The following is a 19,694-nucleotide window of genomic DNA, read 5'->3' on the forward strand; positions in this document are numbered from 1 at the left end:
TGAAAATGTGCGTCCAAACTCGCGAAACCTAATAGCGCACATCACATGCAAATGCATGTTGATGAGCCTATTAGTTAGTCGCCCGGGATAGTGAAAGTAAAATGTGCGGCCAAGCTGCACATTTTACTCTCAGAAATTAATGCCTGCCCAAAGGCAGGTGTTAATCATAGACAGCCCCAGGAAAGTGTACAGAAAAGCAGAAAAAACTGCTTTTCTGTTCACCCTCTGACTTAATATCATACCGATATTAAGTCGGAGGTCCCAAAAATAATTTAAAAAAAAAAAAAGAAAAACTTAAAAAAAAAAAAATCTGTCTGCCAGTCCACGGGTTCGAAAACGGACACTCAATTTTGCCAGCGTATGTTTTCCGAACCCGTGGCTGTCAGTGGTTTCGAGAACAGACGCCGGTAAAATTAAGCATCGGTTGTCAGACCCACTGACAACTGCCACTTCCGCTAATAAGGAGGCGCTAGGGACACGCTAGTGTCCCTAGCACCTCCTTATTAACGCGGGCCCTAATTTAAATAGAGAATTGCACTCCCAGGAGAGGTGCCTGGGCGTGCGTCGGGAGAGCGAGCACTCAACACGGAGCGCCTGCTCTCCCGCACTTTATATTGAATTGGCCTGACTTTCGGATAATAGAAGGACTAGGGGGCACTCCTAGAAGTTAGCAAGTAGCACATTTAAGACTAATCAGAGAAAATTATTTTTCACTCAATGCACAACTAAGCTCTGGAATTTGTTGCCAGAGGATGTGGTTAGTGCAGTTAGTGTAGCTGGGTTCAAAAAAGGTTTGGATAAGTTCTTGGAGGAGAAGACCATTAACTGCTATTAATCAAGTTGACTTAGGGAATGGCCTCTGCTATTACTGGCATCAGTAGCATAGGATCTTCTTGGTGTTTGGGTACTTGCCAGGTTCTTGTGGCCTGGTTTGGCCTCTGTTGGAAACAGGATGCTGGGCTTGATGGACCCTTGGTCTGACCCAGCATGTAAATTTATTATGTTCTTATGCAAAAAAAGAATGTAATTTCTATAATGTACATCAACAAGGTAGTACAAGAAGGCTGTCTATGATACTTCAGGCACCTCATGGCAGAAAACAATCTTCAGAATTTGTCTGAAATATATATTGCAGGAAAACTCAACATTCATGTAGGTTTACGCGGCATTTTTTCTGGGAGAATGGGGACTCTAGAGATATTCCAATATATTTGTGGTCACTTTGCAACTCTACATATAGGTAGTTCCACCTATGGAGATCAAAATGCACAGTAATAAATAATGATTAAGCATGCTTATTTGAAAGATGAAAGCCCTGGGTAGAAGAAAGTCCTGGGAAGATCTCAATAGATAAAGTCAAAAATATGGAAAGAGGCATTCCTGTAAATAACCTGCACATCTTCCACATATATATTTGAAGACTAAACACAAAATCTTAAAATGAATTCAACAGACCACCAACAATCAATATAATTTCTGCAATACAAGGATCATTCTGTTTCACAATTAGTACCCAAAATGGGGGCGTTCTAGTAAAAGACTATTACAATAATCTAGCCTTGAAGGATCAGGTCTTGAATCACCCTTATAGACTGGTCTCAGCTTAAAAAATGCTGCACCTGCCAAATTAAATTGCGGCACAGAGAAATATAATTGGCATATTGAGCGAATGTGGTGGATCACAGAGTCTCATCGATAGCTATGCCCAAATTTCTGATCTCATTACCGACAGGTAACTCCTTCTGGTCATTTATACAAAATATATCCACTTCCTTTGAACCATCTTTAAAACTCTATTGGATGTCTGGTTTCTTCATATTCAATTGCAACATGTTCTTCTCAAGCCAATGTCTAACTGCTGTTAAACACTCTCAAATTCTTTCAGATATGTGAACACTCGGAGCTTAAAGAGAGGTGTATTTGCAGATGATATGAATAAAATGTTTCTAATTTGAAACACATGGATGATTTTACCCAATAGAAGTAAGTAAAGATTAAACAACAAAGGCTAAATAATTGAACCCTGTGGAACTCCACAAGTAACAGAATGGGCTGAGAACAACAATCCTCTACACTACAAATTAGCTCCTGTCCTGCAAAAAAGAAATGAACCAATTCACAACCTTTCCCCCATCCTCCTCAGGCCAGACATTCGAGCAGGACAAAGTGATAAATAGTGTAAAACACTGAATGGAGATCTAATAAGATCAGATCAATAAACTAGCATTGCCTTTTGTCCAATTCTAGCCTAAATTATCGGACAAGGCCAGCAAGGTAATCTTGGTCCTGTAAGACTGTCTAAATCTTGACAGAAAGGGGTCAAATATATCCCTACCTCCAAATAGTCTAACAGGTAGATCATCACCACCTCTTCAATTAACTTACCCAGATAAGGAATGTTGGTCACTGGTCTAGTATTATTGTAATTCTCAGTATTTCAATTTGTTTTCTTAAAGCAAATCATGTATTGCAGTCCTTTTTAAAATACTGGGGAGTAACCCTTGCTCCAAAATTAACCAGACTAGTTAACTTATCCTTTGTCTTGCTGCTTTTTACTAAACAAGTAGGACAGGGATCATTACCTAACTTGTATAAGCTCCTGCATGAGTCTGAAGCCACAGAAGTCACTGCATAGTGCTCACACTCAGGGGCTAAATTTCAAAATATATTTTTAAAACTTTTTAGAAGCAAAAACTGCACCAGAAGCCTTTCTCCAAAGATGCTTTTATTTTCCAGTTCTGTTTGGAGCGACTGCCTCTCATTATGGGACTGTCTCTTCAAAAGATTTCTTGGTTTCTGCATATTCTTGTGTAGTAATCACCATTAGTCACAATATGCACTGCATATAATGGGCAGTGCTTCTTGGTGGTTTGATCATGGAGATTATTTGAGATGCTGCGAGTCTACCCATGGGAAAGGGGGAATCAGGTAAAGGCAAGGATCTGGTGGGACTTGAACTGAGGGCCTGCTCAGATAAGAAATTAGTACCCTGCCTTCAAGCTGTCAAGTGACTCTGGTAAATTCAGGCTATCTAGGAGAGCTTGAACTGAGCCTGATATTAGAACCAGTGATTCCACCCCATGCAACTGGATTGGTCCTCAGGACTTGAAAAAAGATTCTGGGAGCAAATAAATCAAATAAATTATCACAAGAGAACAAATAGGTTCCAAGCCTCTGCTTATGTAAAACAGAGTTCCTTAACTGTAACAGGTGTTCTCAAAGGACAGCAGGATGTTATTCCTCACACATGTGACATCATCAGATGGAGCCCCGATGTGGAAAACTTATGTCAAAGTTTCTAGAACTTTGACTAGGCACACTGAGCATGCTCAGCATGACCTATACCATGCGTCCCTCTCCAGCATGGTAACATAGAATTATAATTAAAATTAAAAATAGGAAAAATCCAACTCCATGGGGTGGCAGGCAGGTTTCATGAGGACTAACATCCTACTTCCCTCGGAGAACACCTGCTACAGGTAAGCAATTCTGCTTTCTCAGAGGACAAGCAGGATGGTATTCTACACACAAGTGTGAATCCCTAGCTACAGGCAGCTCCCCAACACAAAAAGAGGACCAACAGACACCCAACCAGGTGCCAACGGACACACCACCGGTGCTGTTGGTAATAGAGGGGGAGACAGCCTGAACCCAAACAATGGGCCCTAGGCAGGAGAGGTGGGTTCTACACCTCAAACAGATTCCGAAGGAAAGACTAAACCAAACCTACTGTCTTGTCTGCCATTGCTATCCAGACAGTAATGAGATGTGAATGTAAGGAGAGAACTCCACGTCACAACCTTGCAGTTCTTCTCCACGGGAACTGCTTGCAAGTGGGCCACCAACTGGCTCTGACAGAATGGCTCTTATAGAATGCGCCTTGACATTACCCCCCAAGATGCAGTCCTGCCAGGACATAGCAGAAAAAAATGCAATCCGCTAGCCAATTGGATAGTGTCTATTTGGCAACGGCAATGCCCAACCTATGCCTATCAAAAGAAATAAGAAGTTGGGTGGACAGTCTATGAGCTTCTATCCGCTCCAGATAGAAGGCTAAGGCTCGCATGCAGTTCAAACTTTGCAAGGCTTGTTCCCCTTAGTGCGAATGGGGTCTGGGAAAGAACGTTAGCAGGACAATTGACCGGTTAAGATGGAAGTCCGTCACCACTTTAGGCAAGAACTTAGGATGCGTACGAACGACCACCCTGTCATGATAAAACTTAGTGTAAGGTGGATAAGTCACTAAAGCCTGGAGTTCACTGACCCTGCACGCTGAGATGGTTGCCACCAAAAATATGACCTTCCAGGTCAGTCATTTCAGATCAATGGAGTGTAGTGACTCAAAAAGAGCTTTCATCAGCTGAGGTCCCAAGACACAGTGGGAGGCTTCAATTGAAGCAGGCCCCGTATAGAACATTGAACTATAGGCTGGACAGAGATGGGCATACCATCTGCTCCTTGGAGGCATTCACCAACTGCACTGAGATGAACTCTAACGGAGTTGGTCTTTAAGCCGGATTCCAATAGGTGTAGAAGATAGTCAAGCAGCTTTTGTGTGGGGCAGGAGAATGGATCTAGGGCCTTCTGCTCACAACACATGGAAAACCTCTTCCACTTCAGTCCATAAGACTTTCTAGTGGAAGACCTTCTGGAAGCCACCAGGACTCAAGACACATCCTCTGATGTTGAGATTAACCTCTCAACATCCAGGCTGTGAGCGACAGGGCCAGGAGGTTGGGATGCCGCAGCCTGTCTTGATCTTATGTGATGAGATTTGGGGAAGTCCCCATACTGATTGGTCTCCAGATGGGCAACTCCCCTAGGAGTGGAAACCAGACCTGTCTCGGCCAAAGAGGGGCTATGAGGATCATAGTCCCCCTGTCCTCACAAACCTTCAAGAGAGTTTTCATTTGGACTCACACAGAAGCACAATTGTTACAGTTCCACCTATGGCTTAATCAGGTCAATCCACACCTCAAGTTTAGCATTGTTTATAACCAGAATCAACTTTCTTTTCTGGACATTCAAATCTCAAAGGATCACCAGGGCATAAGTACCACCTTGTTTAGGAAGCCCACCGATCGCAACAATTACCTTCGCTTTGAAAGTCACCACCCTAGAAAATTCAAGGAAGGATTACCTGTGGGCCAATTTTTTAGACTCCGCAGGCTGTGTTCCGACATTGAAGACTTTCATGCACAAGCCAAACAACTTCACAAGAGATTTGCAGAAAGAGGCTATCCAGCCCATGTCATCCGTAGAGCCTATAAGAGGGCAACCTTCTCTGACAGAACCCAATTATTACAATATAAACATCGCAATGAAACCCCCAGTTTGATATGTGTTCTTCCATATACAGAGTTCACATCACACATTAAACAAGCCATTATGAAGAATTAGCACGTACTCAGCCCACATACTTTTTTTCATGAACCTCCCATGTTTGCATACACTCGTGGTTTAAATAAAGGGTCGTCAGAGCAGCCCCTCGAGCCCGTTTGGCCGCACAATCAGGGGAATTAACAGTATGCGGAAAATGCTCTTGCTGCAATCTAGCCATCACGGGTCCTTGTTGGACAGACCCCCAAACAGGCTTTCAAATTATTCATAAACATGCAGTCAACTGTAACACTGATTTTGTAATTTATGCATTACAGTGTCCTTGCAATAAATCTACATAGGACGCACACAGCGCAAAATCCGAATTCGACTCATAGAGCATCGCAGTAGAATTAATAACAAAGATATTAAAGCCCCCATGGTACAACACAGCATTTCACATGCACATCTATTCGATGATTACAGATGGACCATTCTTGAACACATTCCCCCCCACTGGAGAGGGGGAGATCGACCATCGCAGTTGAATTATAAAGAAAACCGTTGGATTTTCCGGCTACGCTCCACAGAACCATTGGGGCTTAATGAAAAGGTTGAATGGTTCTCTCTGATCTAATAATTCGTTTTAGATGGCGTCCCCAGTAACGTCATTCCCCTCTCGGTTTTTTTCAGTTTTTTTTCCATTTTTAACTTTCAAGATGGCCGCCAGCATGACATCATTGCCCTTTTATGGACTTCAATTAAGGTAGGAAAAGTCCCAGCAACGTCATTACCCATATATGGACATCACCTTGTTTGGGGATTCAGACGTCATTTCCTGCTGGCTCAACTTTCAGTCGGTAGATTCCCCTTTAAATCCGGCGTTTTAGCCCGCGTTCCCCTGTCAGTTCAGCGGAATCAATCGCTGTTAGGCTGCACATTCACAGTGCACGTAAGTACTGTTTTTGGGCATTTCTCTTTTTTCAGCTGCACCGTCTGTAACAATTTGAGTCTGTGTCTTTCAGAATTGCTACTTTGTAGCTTCAGTCTCCTATACGATGTTTTCAGTGATTTTGGTTTGCCTGTTTTTTGCCAAGTACAGAAAAAAGCCTGATAATTATGACCAAGTTTGCATTTTTTGCATCGTTTCAAACAAGCGTTGTCCAGCTTTTTCACGGACCACTTTCCATTTCGCAGTAAGTTACACATTCTGGTCCTGAGCCAAGTGTTGATCTATTAGCTGTTAGGCATGTTGTAGAACTCTTTATTATTATTTTTCCAAACAGACACATTCCCTGAAGTTCCCTGAGGAAGGAGATAGATCCTCCGAAACACCGCTGTGTTGGAATATGCACTTCAGGATTTAAAGTATTCACTCGTTTCTCTGGTGGAATAAGATAAGTGCAAGCATTAGTAAGGTTCGCTCAGTGCCTGCACCGGCTATTCTCAGCAACCTATGATTAGACAAGCCCAGCGCTGTACGGGCTTGACATTATAAGCCATAAACAACCTGTGGCCATATATGACGGTTGCAAGAATACACAATTCATTTTGAGTTCATGTACAGCTGAATGTTTATTATTTTGAAAGTTTCTTGTTTTCAGCTTTTTCCGAGTCTTTATATTTTCTAGCATTCCCCAGATATGCAGGCCAGAACTGCCCCCAAACATTGACCCCCTCAGTGCAGCCCCTAAAAAAACAACAAACAAACAAACAGTGCTGGAGTCCCTAGTGTCCCTGCTTTCTAGCTAGGTGATATTTTCTCAAACCCCTTACTTACTGTCTTGTGATATGCACTGCAGGTAAACTTAGCAGGTAACTCAGTGTTTGAGTAAAGCTTACTTCCAGTCCAGGTAGTCAGTCTAGATCATTTCAAAGTAGATTCTCTTCGTAGACAGCCCACCACACAATGGGAAACATGACTTCTACTTACAGAGGGGATGCAAGACTTCATATTAGATTATAACATTAATACACACCAGGAGAAGGGCTCATCCTCAGGGATCCCAAACGTCCTTTGGCCCCCCCTAGCCATCTAAATGCTGGGATCACTTTCCAGGTGTTCCTGCACTTTTGAATCCCCTAAGAACTATCTGAATCTTGGCTCTCTCTGAGTCAATTTGTGGCTCTCTCTGTTTAAGGCACCAGCCCCAAACCAGGCAGACCCTGATTCAAGGCCAGCCTCACCAAACGTTTCCCCTAACAGTGTGTCACTGAATATACCCAGCTCTAAAGACTACTTCCAGGCAGCCCTGAAGTTAGATGGATAATGTTTAATATTGGTGTTATCTGGTTAATTTAGCAAGATAACTTAACTGCATCCCCAGGTCATCCTGCTAAATTTTATCCAGCTAACCCAGAGGTATTCAGCTTACAGGAGTTTTAAGTCCCACTATTTGTCTGCTTAAGTCCTGAACTTAGCCAGACAAATGCACTGAATATTGAGCTCTTACTGTTTCCAAATCCAGGACATTTGAATTTAATGACCTAGGAGTTGAATGTAAAATTAAAAAAAACTGTTTCTAACAAACTTTTTTATTGCATTATTAAATTCCAGAAAAAAATGGACTATCAGAGGTTACCATTATAGAAACAATATACATTTTAGTGTAAAAGACAAATCATACCATCATTGTTGTCTATAAACTAAATTCTAAAATTAATTGTTTAAGGTTTGGATAGGAGTTTAAATGCTTTAAAAATCAATGTTGCAATTTCACTGATTAGAGAAAAAATTAGGAAAACAATTACCTACAAATGTTAATGTAATTTGCTTCTTCAAAAAAGTAAAAGTAGTTATATAAAGACATCATTACCTATAACTTCATGGAGTTCAAATTAGTGTTAAATTAATTTTCTATTTGAACTTTTAAACTATTTGCTTTTTTCCCTACTTATACAAGTTGTTTTATTGATGGCTATGTGCTCAACAAGAAGAGGAGTTTGTAAACTTTAATCCTTACATGCAGTTTTGCCAGCTATAGGAGTTTTTGTTCCCAAAATAAAAGTTGCTTGTTATTTCTTACTATACTATTTTTTTTTTTTTGGCTAATCCGTTTCCTTGAGCAACTTTGGGCTTCCAGCTCAAATTAGAACTGGCCTACCCTGGGGCTATGATGCCACAAGTCTATTTATTTTAAAACATTTTCAGCAATTTTAATATAAGCTATCCTCAGAGGTTTCAAGCAATAAAAACATATAAACAAAGTAAAATGTTAAATGACTCAACCATGATATATCTGTTTTCTTTATATTCACTGACAGATTATTTGTTGATATCCAGCTGTTTACTGATTTACTACAATCAACTTTATTTGCTAGAGCTACCTCATGGATAGTATGTTGTGGCAAAAAACAGTTGGATTTCATTTGCATAGATCTGATACTGAAAGCCACAACTTGATAGCAATACATGCATGTTAAATAGACAGGCTGAAAATAATGAGCTATGATACTCCAAAATCAAGGGTTTCCATAGTGAGCAGGCAGATCTCGTTCTAACCTGAAAAGAACGGCAGTTAAAAAAAAAAAAAAGACTCAAACTATTGTAAAATCCTAAAGCTCATTCTGAGGTCCTTAACATGATTGAGCAGAATTGTATGATGAACCATATCTACAGTACATGTGTAATGCTTCACCAGCTAAGCTGCCCATCACACGGTCAGTGCACCCTTACCTCCAAGCAGGCTTAGGCGCCAACAGGCCACACTGCGCTCTTCTCTAATGTAAAAGGCCACCAACAGGAAACCTAGAATGTTGCCTGATGATATCACGGCCCTACCATATTTAAAAACCAGCTTGGCTCTTACTCAATGCCTCAGCATCAGATCTCCTATGCTGGTCATTGGTCTTAATTGCTCCTGTGTTCCTGCCTGGCCGTGTAGCTTGTCTTCCTTGCCTCCCAATGTTCTCGGATCTCTGCCTTGCCTTCCTGTGCTTGCTTCTCTCTTCTCAACCTCCCTCTCAGACTGTCTCACCAGTTACTCTCCCAGACCGCCTTGGACATCGCCTTGCTGGATCACTGCCTGCCCTTATATTTGTCTGGACTTCATTTTTTCTGGACTGCAGCTTGCCCTGACCACCTGGACCTCATCTCTACTCGTCAGCCACTTGCCCGGACCTTATCCTGGACTTCATTTTGCTGCTCTTCTCTTCTTCACTCCAGCAGGTCGTCCCAAGACCTACCGGCCTCCAGAACCCAAGGGTTCAACCTGCGGAGGAGGTGGCTAGTACAGGTGAAGACTGCGGGTTACTTGACCTCATCAGAGGGTGGGTTCAAAAAGGTTTTGTATAAGTTCTTGGAGGAGAAGTCCATTAACTGCTATTAATCAAATTTACTAAGGGAATGACCTCTTCTACTACTGGCATCAGTAGCATGGGATCTACTTAGTGTTTGGGTACTTGCCAGGTTCTTATGGCCTGGATTGGCCACTGTTGGAAACAGGATGCTGGGCTTGATGGACCCTTGGTCTGACCCAGCATGGCAATTTCTTATGTTCTTATCTGCGGCGCCTGTAGCTTTGTATTTTCTTGAAAAACAGATGCTGTCAAGGAAGGGATTTAATTTGCATTCAGGACAGGGAGGGGAAATGTATTTGAAAGATACCAGCCCTGTTTGAATTTCAGAGAAGGGAATCTCCTATGGGAAGGAGTCTGGGGACTTGTGTCTTTGGGTTTACCACACTCCCACAGTGAATCAGCAACACAATAGAGACTACTGTCTTGCTAAATGCCTCCCTTAGACATTTTATTGGCAAAGTTGGACATAGATCTAAACAAGAAGAAAGGATTCATCTGACATACTAATCCAATAACCTCCAATCTTGATACCAAATTGATCTTTTCCAATAATATTCTATCGGAAGAACATGCACTTGAAAAACAGGGAGAATTAGAGGAGTTCAAAATGGTTTGAAGTTTAGCAATTTTTACTAGAGATGTGAATCGTTTTCCATATCGTCTTAACGATAGAAATCGTGTGGCAGGAGAAGAAAATCGTGTTTGGCACGATTATTTCGTTGAAAAATCGTTAAAAATCGTTTTTTCCGATTAGTGCGCACTAACTCGAGTTAGTGCGCACTAACTCCCCGTTAGTGCGCACTAACTCAAAATGATACAAATAGACACTTTCCAGGTCACTGAAGGTCAGTTAGGAATGAATATGTGTTCCTATTGGCTGGCAGCCCTCTTATCTATTGATGTTACCAAGGTTACCACTGAGGTGATGGTTGGGGGGATGGGAAATGGAACTGGAAACTCATGAACACCAACAGAAAATGAAACAAAGTGTTCACACTTCCCAGGTCAGTAAAGGTCACTTAGGAATGAATATGTATTCCTATTGGCTGGCTGTGCTCTTATCTATTGATGTTACCAAGGTTACCACTGAGGTAATGGTTGGGGGGATGTGAAATGGAAACAGTTGGAAGCTTGACATGTGATGATCAGCACTCACGTGACTAGAACTTCTTTGTTTATTATTTTTGTTAGCAGACACGTGCATGTTGAATTTGCCAATCACTGTGCATTTTAGAAAGGTGGTCCTGGCTGGAACTGTACACAGTTCAAATATATGTAATTGATTGTTAGTAAGTGTATTTTTTAAGTAGCCACACTGGCACAAGTATGTTTACTTTTCCTCCTACTTAACTCACTAGCTCAGCTTTGTAAGAAGGGCTTCTCTGCTTGAGTGAGGGTCAGACAGCTCCCCCCTGTCTGTGAAGCCAGCCTCTCACTAGTAATGTAGGGAGGGAGCTGTCTCAGACTTCACCATCCTCCCCCCCCCCCCCTTACCCACACACCATTCACTAGCTGGGACATGGGGGAAGTCAGGAGTGAGGGTCAGGCAGCTCCCCCCTGTCTGTGAAGCCAGCCTCTCACTAGTAATGCAGGGAGGGAGCTGTCTCAGACTTCACCATCCTCCCCCCCCCCCCTCACCCACACACCATTCACTAGCTGGGACATGGGGGAAGTCAGGAGTGAGGGTCAGGCAGCTCCCCCCTGTCTGTGAAGCCAGCCTCTCACTAGTAATGCAGGGAGGGAGCTGTCTCAGACTTCACCATCCTCCCCCCCCCCCCCCTCACCCACACACCATTCACTAGCTGGGACATGGGGGAAGTCAGGAGTGAGGGTCAGGCAGCTCCCCCCTGTCTGTGAAGCCAGCCTCTCACTAGTAATGCAGGGAGGGAGCTGTCTCAGACTTCACCATCCTCCCCCCCCCCCCTCACCCACACACCATTCACTAGCTGGGACATGGGGGATGTCAGGAGTGAGGGTCAGGCAGCTCCCCCCTGTCTGTGAAGCCAGCCTCTCACTAGTAATGCAGGGAGGGAGCTGTCTCAGACTTCACCATCCTCCCCCCCCCCCTCCCCCACACACCATTCACTAGCTGGGACATGGGGGAAGTCAGGAGTGAGGGTCAGGCAGCTCCCCCCTGTCTGTGAAGCCAGCCTCTCACTAGTAATGCAGGGAGGGAGCTGTCTCAGACTTCACCATCCTCCCCCCCCCTCACCCACACACCATTCACTAGCTGGGACATGGGGGAAGTCAGGAGTGAGGGTCAGGAAGCTCCCCCCTGTCTGTGAAGCCAGCCTCTCACTAGTAATGCAGGGAGGGAGCTGTCTCAGACTGGTATCAGGGTTAGGGCACTGTGTGCAGGAAGATCACAACACTCCTGGTATTAATAGGGATAGGGCACTGTAAGAGATGACTGTAGTAGATTGAATAAGATCTGATGTTTCTGCTCTCCTCACACCAAACAAAAACAACACACAAGCAGAGAAGCCCTTCTTACAAAGCTGAGCTAGTGAGTTAAGTAGGAGGAAAAGTAAACATACTTGTGCCAGTGTGGCTACTTAAAAAATACACTTACCAACAATCAATTACATATATTTGAACTGTGTACAGTTCCAGCCAGGACCACCTTTCTAAAATGCACAGTGATTGGCAAATTCAACATGCACTAGCATTTCAGGTGCCTGCTAACAAAAATAATAAACAAACAAGTTCTAGTCACGTGAGTGCTGATCATTACATTACTTTTTTTGTCAAGCTTCCAACTGTTTCCATTTCACATCCCCCCAACCATTACCTCAGTGTTAGCCTTGGTAACATCAATAGATAAGAGCACAGCCAGCCAATAGGAATACATACATACATATTCATTCCTAAGTGACCTTTACTGACCTGGGAAGTGTGAACACTTTGTTTCATTTTCTGTTGGTGTTCGTTAGTTTCCAGTTCCATTTCCCATCCCCCCAACCATCACCTCAGTGGTAACCTTGGTAACATCAATAGATAAGAGGGCAGCCAGCCAATAGGAACACATATTCATTCCTAACTGACCTTCAGTGACCTGGAAAGTGTTTATTTGTATCATTTTCAGTTAGTGCGCACTAAATCGAGTTAGTGCGCACTAACGGGGAGTTAGTGCGCACTAACTCCCGTTAGTGCGCACTAACACGATTTAACGATTTTTAACGATAAATCGTTAGAATTTCTATTGTATCGTGTTCTATAACGATTTAAGACGATATTAACATTATCGGACGATAATTTTAATCGTTGAAAAACGATTCACATCCCTAATTTTTACTATAAAATAATTGGCCAACTCCTCACAATCGATATCCTCATTAGGATTATTACACGCAACAAGACATCAATTTCTTAACAGAAAAAGGCCTTTAGGATGATTCGTCACTGCTTGAATTTTAAAAAATATTTCTTTTTAGCTGTCACAATTGCCATTTAGTAGATTTTTAAATTATTGAAATAAGCATCATTGGTCTGTTGAAATTCTTTTTTTTTTTTACATTTGTGCTAAATACGTCAAATTTCTTTTCTTCTAATAGCTCAAAAGAAAACCAAGGAGCCCTGTTTTCTCTTTTATTCTGAGAGGATTTCGAGGGGGGCCACTACATTAAATTACTTGGGGTTTTCCCTCCATTTTTTAACCCCCCTTCTTCTTTCCATTTAATCCAAGCCTCACAATGACAGAGCTCTGTGAGGGGCCACAGATCATGGCTTGCTCCAGAACCCAGTATGTGGGCACCCTGAGTTTGGCCATTAAGTATTGTTATCGAGAGACTCTCTTTCCTCAGAAATGACAAGAATTGAGTGGCACCTTATAGACTAACCACTTTATCAAAGCATGATCTGGAGGAGTAGAAGACAACCAACAGGAAAAACTGCATCATAGCCTCAAGAATGGGAGAGAGAATACTATGAATAAAGCAAAGCAAAAGAAAAAAAAAAGGAGAAAAAAAAGAAAGGCAGGGGGAGGAGCTCTGAAAGAGGGAGGGGCCTATAAAGGTCAGAGGAAAATCAGATTAGAGTAATGAGATCAAGACAACAAAAATCTCTACAACAAGGGGCCACAAAGAGAGCTGAGATAGGAATCTCAGTGAGGAAATACAAAGGGGCTTGGAAAGCTCATGGAGAATTTAAAACCATATTAAACCCACTACCCAAGGTAAAAGAACTGAGAAATGTTAGAGAAAAAAAAAATAAATGTGTCCAGGCAAGAAACAGGGCCAGGCCCAACTCATGGGACCTTTTGGAACTGTGAGGGACCACTGATCCAACAACGTCCCCCTTTCGATAGCGAGGGAACCCAATGCCCAGTTACTCCGCTCTTTTACAGGTTTTGTGCTGTCACTTGAGGATCATTTTGTTTTGTTTATAGGTAACTAACAAAGAAGTCTTCTGTTGAAATAAAAGCCCTAAAGAGCTCTCTTTACCCTAGTTCCAACTAAAGGATTACAATGATCTGCCCTCTCCCACTCCAGGGAGGAAGACTAAGAACCAATGTCAGGAAGTATTTCTTCACGGAGAGGGTGGTGGATGCCTGGAACGCCCTTCCGGAGGAAGTGGTGAAGATCAAAACTGTGAAGGATTTCGAAGGGGCGTGGGATAAATACTGTGGATCCATAAAGTCTAGAGGATGTGAATAAAGACAAGAGGCATGGGAGTGGCTTGAGGGAATGTTGGCTACTACCTGGAGATGAATATCCTTATTCAATAATGCGACTCCAACATTGCTCTATGCTTCAACGGCAAGAAGAAATGTGGAAAAAAGGATTTGCAACCACATAAAAGCAGGGGAGTAGCTTGCTTGTTACGGCGGTTACTACCCCAAACCAAAAAAAAATATCTGATACTTCACTTTCAACGCAAATCCAGCATAGCTCTCTGCTTCAACGGCAGGGGAGGGAATTTTTGACAATTCATGCATATCCAGCATAGCCCTCTGCTTCAACAGCAGGGGAGGAAATTTTTGACAATTCACGCATATCCAGCATAGCCCTCTGCTTCAACGGCAGGGGAGCAAGTCTGATATTTCACTTTCAATGCAAAGCCAGCATAGCTCTCTGCTTCAACGGCAGGGGGGAATGAAGAAAGGTGGATCTATATTCAGGCAACAATCAACAAGGACTGAATTACATAGTCTGAATAAACAGATAAGCATGGGTGTAGCTTGCTTATTGCGGTGGTTAATACCCCTAAATTAAGCTATTTCACTTAGATGCAGATCCAACACTGCTCTGTACATTAATGGGGGGGGGGGGGGTGGAAGGGAAATAGAATAAAAAAAGGTTACTAAGAGCCATGAGAAACAGATAACTATGTGAGAGAAAAAAAAGTGCGAAAGCTTGCTGGGCAGATTGGATGGGCCGTTTGGTCTTCTTCTGCCGTCATTTCTATGTTTCTATATTCTATGTTTCTATGCCAAGCAGGAGTATCCAAGGATCTTCACAGAATATTTTAAGATCCGACAACTGAATCGCTTTCCAAATGCAATCACCATAATAATAAATGATGATTGCCAATGCCAGATCTAAAATACTTGAGAGTCAGATCCTAGCTAAGAGGTTAGCATAGCCCTTCTTTCATTTATGAGGTGATGCTTAGCTCTTGTAAGTTGAAAACGTACTGAAAATATTTCACCACATTTGCTCAAAATAATTATGAGCTCATTCATAATCTCCATCTGTGGAGATCTTATGACTAAAGAAAGGGGAAAATCTTAGAAACATGAATTATAAATATTCACAACATGAGACGAAAAAGCATCAAGAAGCAAAATCAGCCTGCTCTCTCTTGCATATTGTTTTCATATTGCAAACATTTCAAACACCCTTTTTAAATCGTGGGAGTTTGGATTCTTCTTCTGTTTTTAGATAAACATGCCCATCTATAATTCATCCATACCTGTATAGGCCAGAGTAGATACTTGACATCACCACTGTCTCCTTCTTTTGAAAACATTTCCTCCGTTCCTCCAGTGGTGAATGACAATAGAGCTAGTTTACCCTACAATGCAAACAAGGGCTACTGGTGAAACACGAGCAAAAAACTTATCCAAAAACGTTGCTAGTCAGAAAAAATGTACATTATAGAAGTTCAATATTCGTTTAGGCGGGTTCATTTTCAGCTGGTTCTAGTCACTCAACTAAGGAGCTAGATGGCTAGAAGCCATATGGGGAAATTCCGCCCCTCACAGGATAAGTTTAGCTTCCTAGTTCCTTGCTGACTAAATTTAGCCACTGCCATGGGAATACCTGGAGGTATTCCCATGGCAGAGGTGGGGGAACAATTTAGCCACCTAGCAGCACTGATTTTGAGGCCAAATAGTATGCCTAAATGTCAGTGCAAGTTGTTGCAACGTCTGTGTGTGCTGAGGGACTAACTGAATATCGGTTCCTCCCCCATGTTGGCAGAATTTCTCCATATTCACAGGAAAGGCAAAAAAATGCTCCCCCTTTAAGGATAGTGCACAGTTGCACATCCATTTAGGCTCTGTGGACTGAAACGAATAGATTACTGAAAAATACAAATGACCACCTTGATAATATTCAGTATTGATGTAGGCCTATCAAGTACCCACCATCTCTATAGTTGTAATTAGTTATAGAGTTAACGTCCCCCTCTGCATTTTCATCTTCCCAGTTACAGTCCCCTGTTTTATTGTAACTTTTTCCTCCTTCTGGTTGAGGTTAATGTACTAATGCTTCTGTTCCCTGTAAACCGATTTGATTTGATCTGTATCATGAAAGTCGGTATAGAAAAGCTTTAAATAAATAAAATAAATAATAAACCCCTTTGTTACCAATGTTACTTAAATCAAACGGAAACCTCCTATTGCCTCCCCCCCCCCCCCCCTCCTCCCCAATTCTCACAAAGCAAGACATGAAGAGTCTTTATTATGGGAGTCAAATCAAGCTAATACATGGACTCCCAACTCACTTCTTATTGTTACATTCGGCGGCTCACAGACTGCCCGGTTACCACCACACGCACCTTCTGTTTCAGGCCCGCCACACAACATCCTGATGTGGAGAAATCGCCTGGCACCTCGCCACTGCCTGCGATACATGCGGCAAGATGCTGTCACCGATTCTTTCAAGGCATGAAGTGGCCTCCTTAGGTGTGTGCGTGCTTCTCTGGCTAGGATTTAAACTCCCCCCTCCCCCCACATGGCCCCTTTTGATGACGACAAACTGAGGCCCTAAAAAGGCCAGCGCTACAGCCACAACTCGCCTCAGCAACAGATCCCTTTACTTGTCAGTAGTGCTAGTTGCTCCAGTGTCTGTCTTCAGCTCCTGTGTCGTCATCATCTTCATCTTTTCAGTTCTTCAGTGTCGTCCTTGTTGCCCTCCTGGTCTACTCCTCACCTGCCTGCCCTGCCTATCCGTCCTGCCTTCCCTTCGGATGGACTCCCAGTATTGACCTCGGCTTGAACTCGGACTCACTTGTCCTCTGCCTGCCATGGACTACAGTCTGCTTCTGGATATTTTTGTCTGCCACCTCCCACTGACTATAGCCTGTCTCTGGATACGCTTGGCCTCAGTCTCCGTCCACCCAGCTAACTTAATGAATCTCTCCATCATCAGAGGCCCCCACCCAAGACCTGCCGGCCCCAGCACTCAAAAACTCAACCCAAGGGGAATGAGGGTTGGTAGAGGCAAAGTTCCAGCTGGACCTCTGCTTCGCTGGGATCCGCCTGCCGACTGTGGGGATCTGCAGGGCTCCTCAGTACTTGGGCCCAAGGGTCCATAAACCAACACTTATAAAGAGAGATAATGCTATATTAAAACCAAATGCTATTTAGAACAGGTAGGAAACCAATCACCATAGCAATGAGAGCTCTCAAAATTGATCCAACAAACATATCTCAAGCACCTCAATTCAGTGGCGTAGCCAAGGGTGGGTCACCCACTTTGGACTCAGGCCCACCCAAACAAACAGAGCTGCTCGACAGAACAGCAGCTCGGTGATGACCTGCCCACGGGGATTCCACTCCCTGCGGGCACATGATCAAAACAAAGGCGGCGCGATGATGGCGCACAGGAACAGAACCGCAGCGGTGCGATGATGACCCGTCTACCGGGATACAAACCCCTGCGGCACAGGAGCAGAAGCGCGGCGGCGTGTTCAAGACCTGCCCGCGAGAGTTCCACCCCTAAAGGCTGAAGAGAAGCCAGATGATGTGACAGGAGGTGAGGGAGGCAGGCTGTGAAAGGGAAGGGAGGAAGAGTGAGACTGTCTCATTCCCTCGCCTCCTCTCCCCATCTGCTTCACTTGCTCAGCTTCCCTTCCCTCCCAATTCCTTCCTACTGAGAAGGAGGGGAGGAAATGGGAACTGAGCTAAGTAAGTGGAAGGGAAGGGAGGGGGTTGGGAGTGAGAGGGAGGAAAAGGAAAGGTATAAAAGAGGAGTGGCAGAGGGAAGGGGTAGTAAGAGGGAAGAAAAGGGGGAAGGGGAGTGAGGGAAGGGGGAAGGGGAGTGAGTAAGAGTGAAGGAGCAGGCATAAGGCTGGCAATGAGGGGCGAGTGCAAGACTAATTTCTGGGGTGTGTGTGTGTGTGTGTGTCAGAGTGAGAAAGACAAAAAAAAGAGACCTTGAATAAAGAATTAGGAAAAGACAGACAAGGGGAAAGTGGAAAAAAAGACACCAGGACCAATCAATTAGAAAAATGAAAAGATCAGACAAAAGGTAAAAAAGTAACCAAATAAATAAATAAATAAATAAAATGTGGACTTTTTAGTGATTGGAATCTGCCATCTTTGGGAATGTGCAATTCTTATAGTTTTTGTATTTTGCTCTTTAGAGTTCCACTGTTCAGCATCTGGTTTCTCAAGCTATTTTGGATTTGTCTGCATGTTTCTATTCCTAATTTGTAGTCCCTTATATCTGTTTTGGATAAGGATCAGTCTGTGTTCTGCCTGTGTGTGACAGAAGTGTAGTATTTTGGCTAGCGTGTCATTCCTCTGTAGCAATTAGTAGCAGTCCAGCTTATTCTGTTTGCTCTATAAGTGGCATATTAGTGTTCTAGGGCTGGTATAGTATTTGTACTGCTGCTTTTTCATAAATAAGGGTGCTGTTTGATTCCTGAGAGTTAGTGCTGTGATTGTATGGAATGGCAAGGTTCTAGGTGTCTTGTTTTTTGCAGGGTTTTGTGTTACATCACAACAGGTTTAACAGTGGAAGAATTTTGTTTTGCTAAGGTGATACCAGAATTTGAATATTTTTATTTTTGCATGTTGGGTTTTAATGTGAACTGTCCTAGTTATTCTCTGCACTCATGTAGTTATGATGATCTCTGCCTTTCTAGAAAGAGGACTCATGAAAGAATACATTATTTATTTTGTTACATGATTGATTGGATTTGATGTCTGTGCTCTTTGTTTTTATTACATGATATTCTTGTGTATTTATAAACTACAATAAATATAAAATTAATACAGATAAGATTTTTAAGGTTGGTAAGGCTTAAAATAATAAGTTAAGATATTGTAAAGTTTCACTCATGATGCATAACAGCTATTGCAGACTACTTAGAAATTTTTTGTCAAGCACACTCTAAGGTATTATTTATGGATGAGAGTATAACAAGTAGGACTTAGATCTGTTAACCTTGGGACCCCCCAAAAAAATCAGTTCTGGCTACGTCACTGCCTCAATTACTTTTGTAAAGGAATATATTGCTTCTTCAAGGGTTTCATATACTTTTGATGTCAACTAGTTTCGTGAGGTTTTAAGTTATAATTTGAAAAAGTCGATTGATTATACATTTTACATACATATATATATTTTTTACAATATGGAAGACTTGTGAAAAGGTAGATTGTATATAGTAGAAATGAGTGAGATAACGTGTGTGTGTGTGTGTGCGCAATTAGGAATTCACAAATTGCTTGAATATGTACTGTCATAGGTGGCTGGTTTGTTGAAAGAGCCATCAGCATGTAGAGAAATAAGAGTTCAGAACAATGCTTCATTTTGGGTTTTGATAAAATTTACTTTTTTTTTTAAACATTTTATATATCTTTTGGCTGTGGACAAACTTGTATTTAAAAAGAATTTTCGAAGAAT

General features: G+C 42.6%; 1 protein-coding gene across 7 annotated transcripts in view; it reads right to left on the reverse strand.

The window, feature by feature from the left end:
• Nucleotides 1-19,694, reverse strand: part of NQO2 (N-ribosyldihydronicotinamide:quinone reductase 2) — a 167,059-nt gene that overhangs the window by 8,391 nt on the left and 138,974 nt on the right. For all 7 annotated transcript variants that reach the window (XM_029590520.1, XM_029590521.1, XM_029590518.1 and 4 more), the window contains one exon: nt 15,532-15,633. In XM_029590520.1, the coding sequence (XP_029446380.1) occupies nt 15,532-15,633 (102 nt within the window). The remainder of the gene's footprint in view (nt 1-15,531; nt 15,634-19,694) is intronic.

Source organism: Rhinatrema bivittatum, chromosome 2, assembly GCF_901001135.1.
Source record: "Rhinatrema bivittatum chromosome 2, aRhiBiv1.1, whole genome shotgun sequence".
NCBI classification, from domain to species: domain Eukaryota; kingdom Metazoa; phylum Chordata; class Amphibia; order Gymnophiona; family Rhinatrematidae; genus Rhinatrema; species Rhinatrema bivittatum.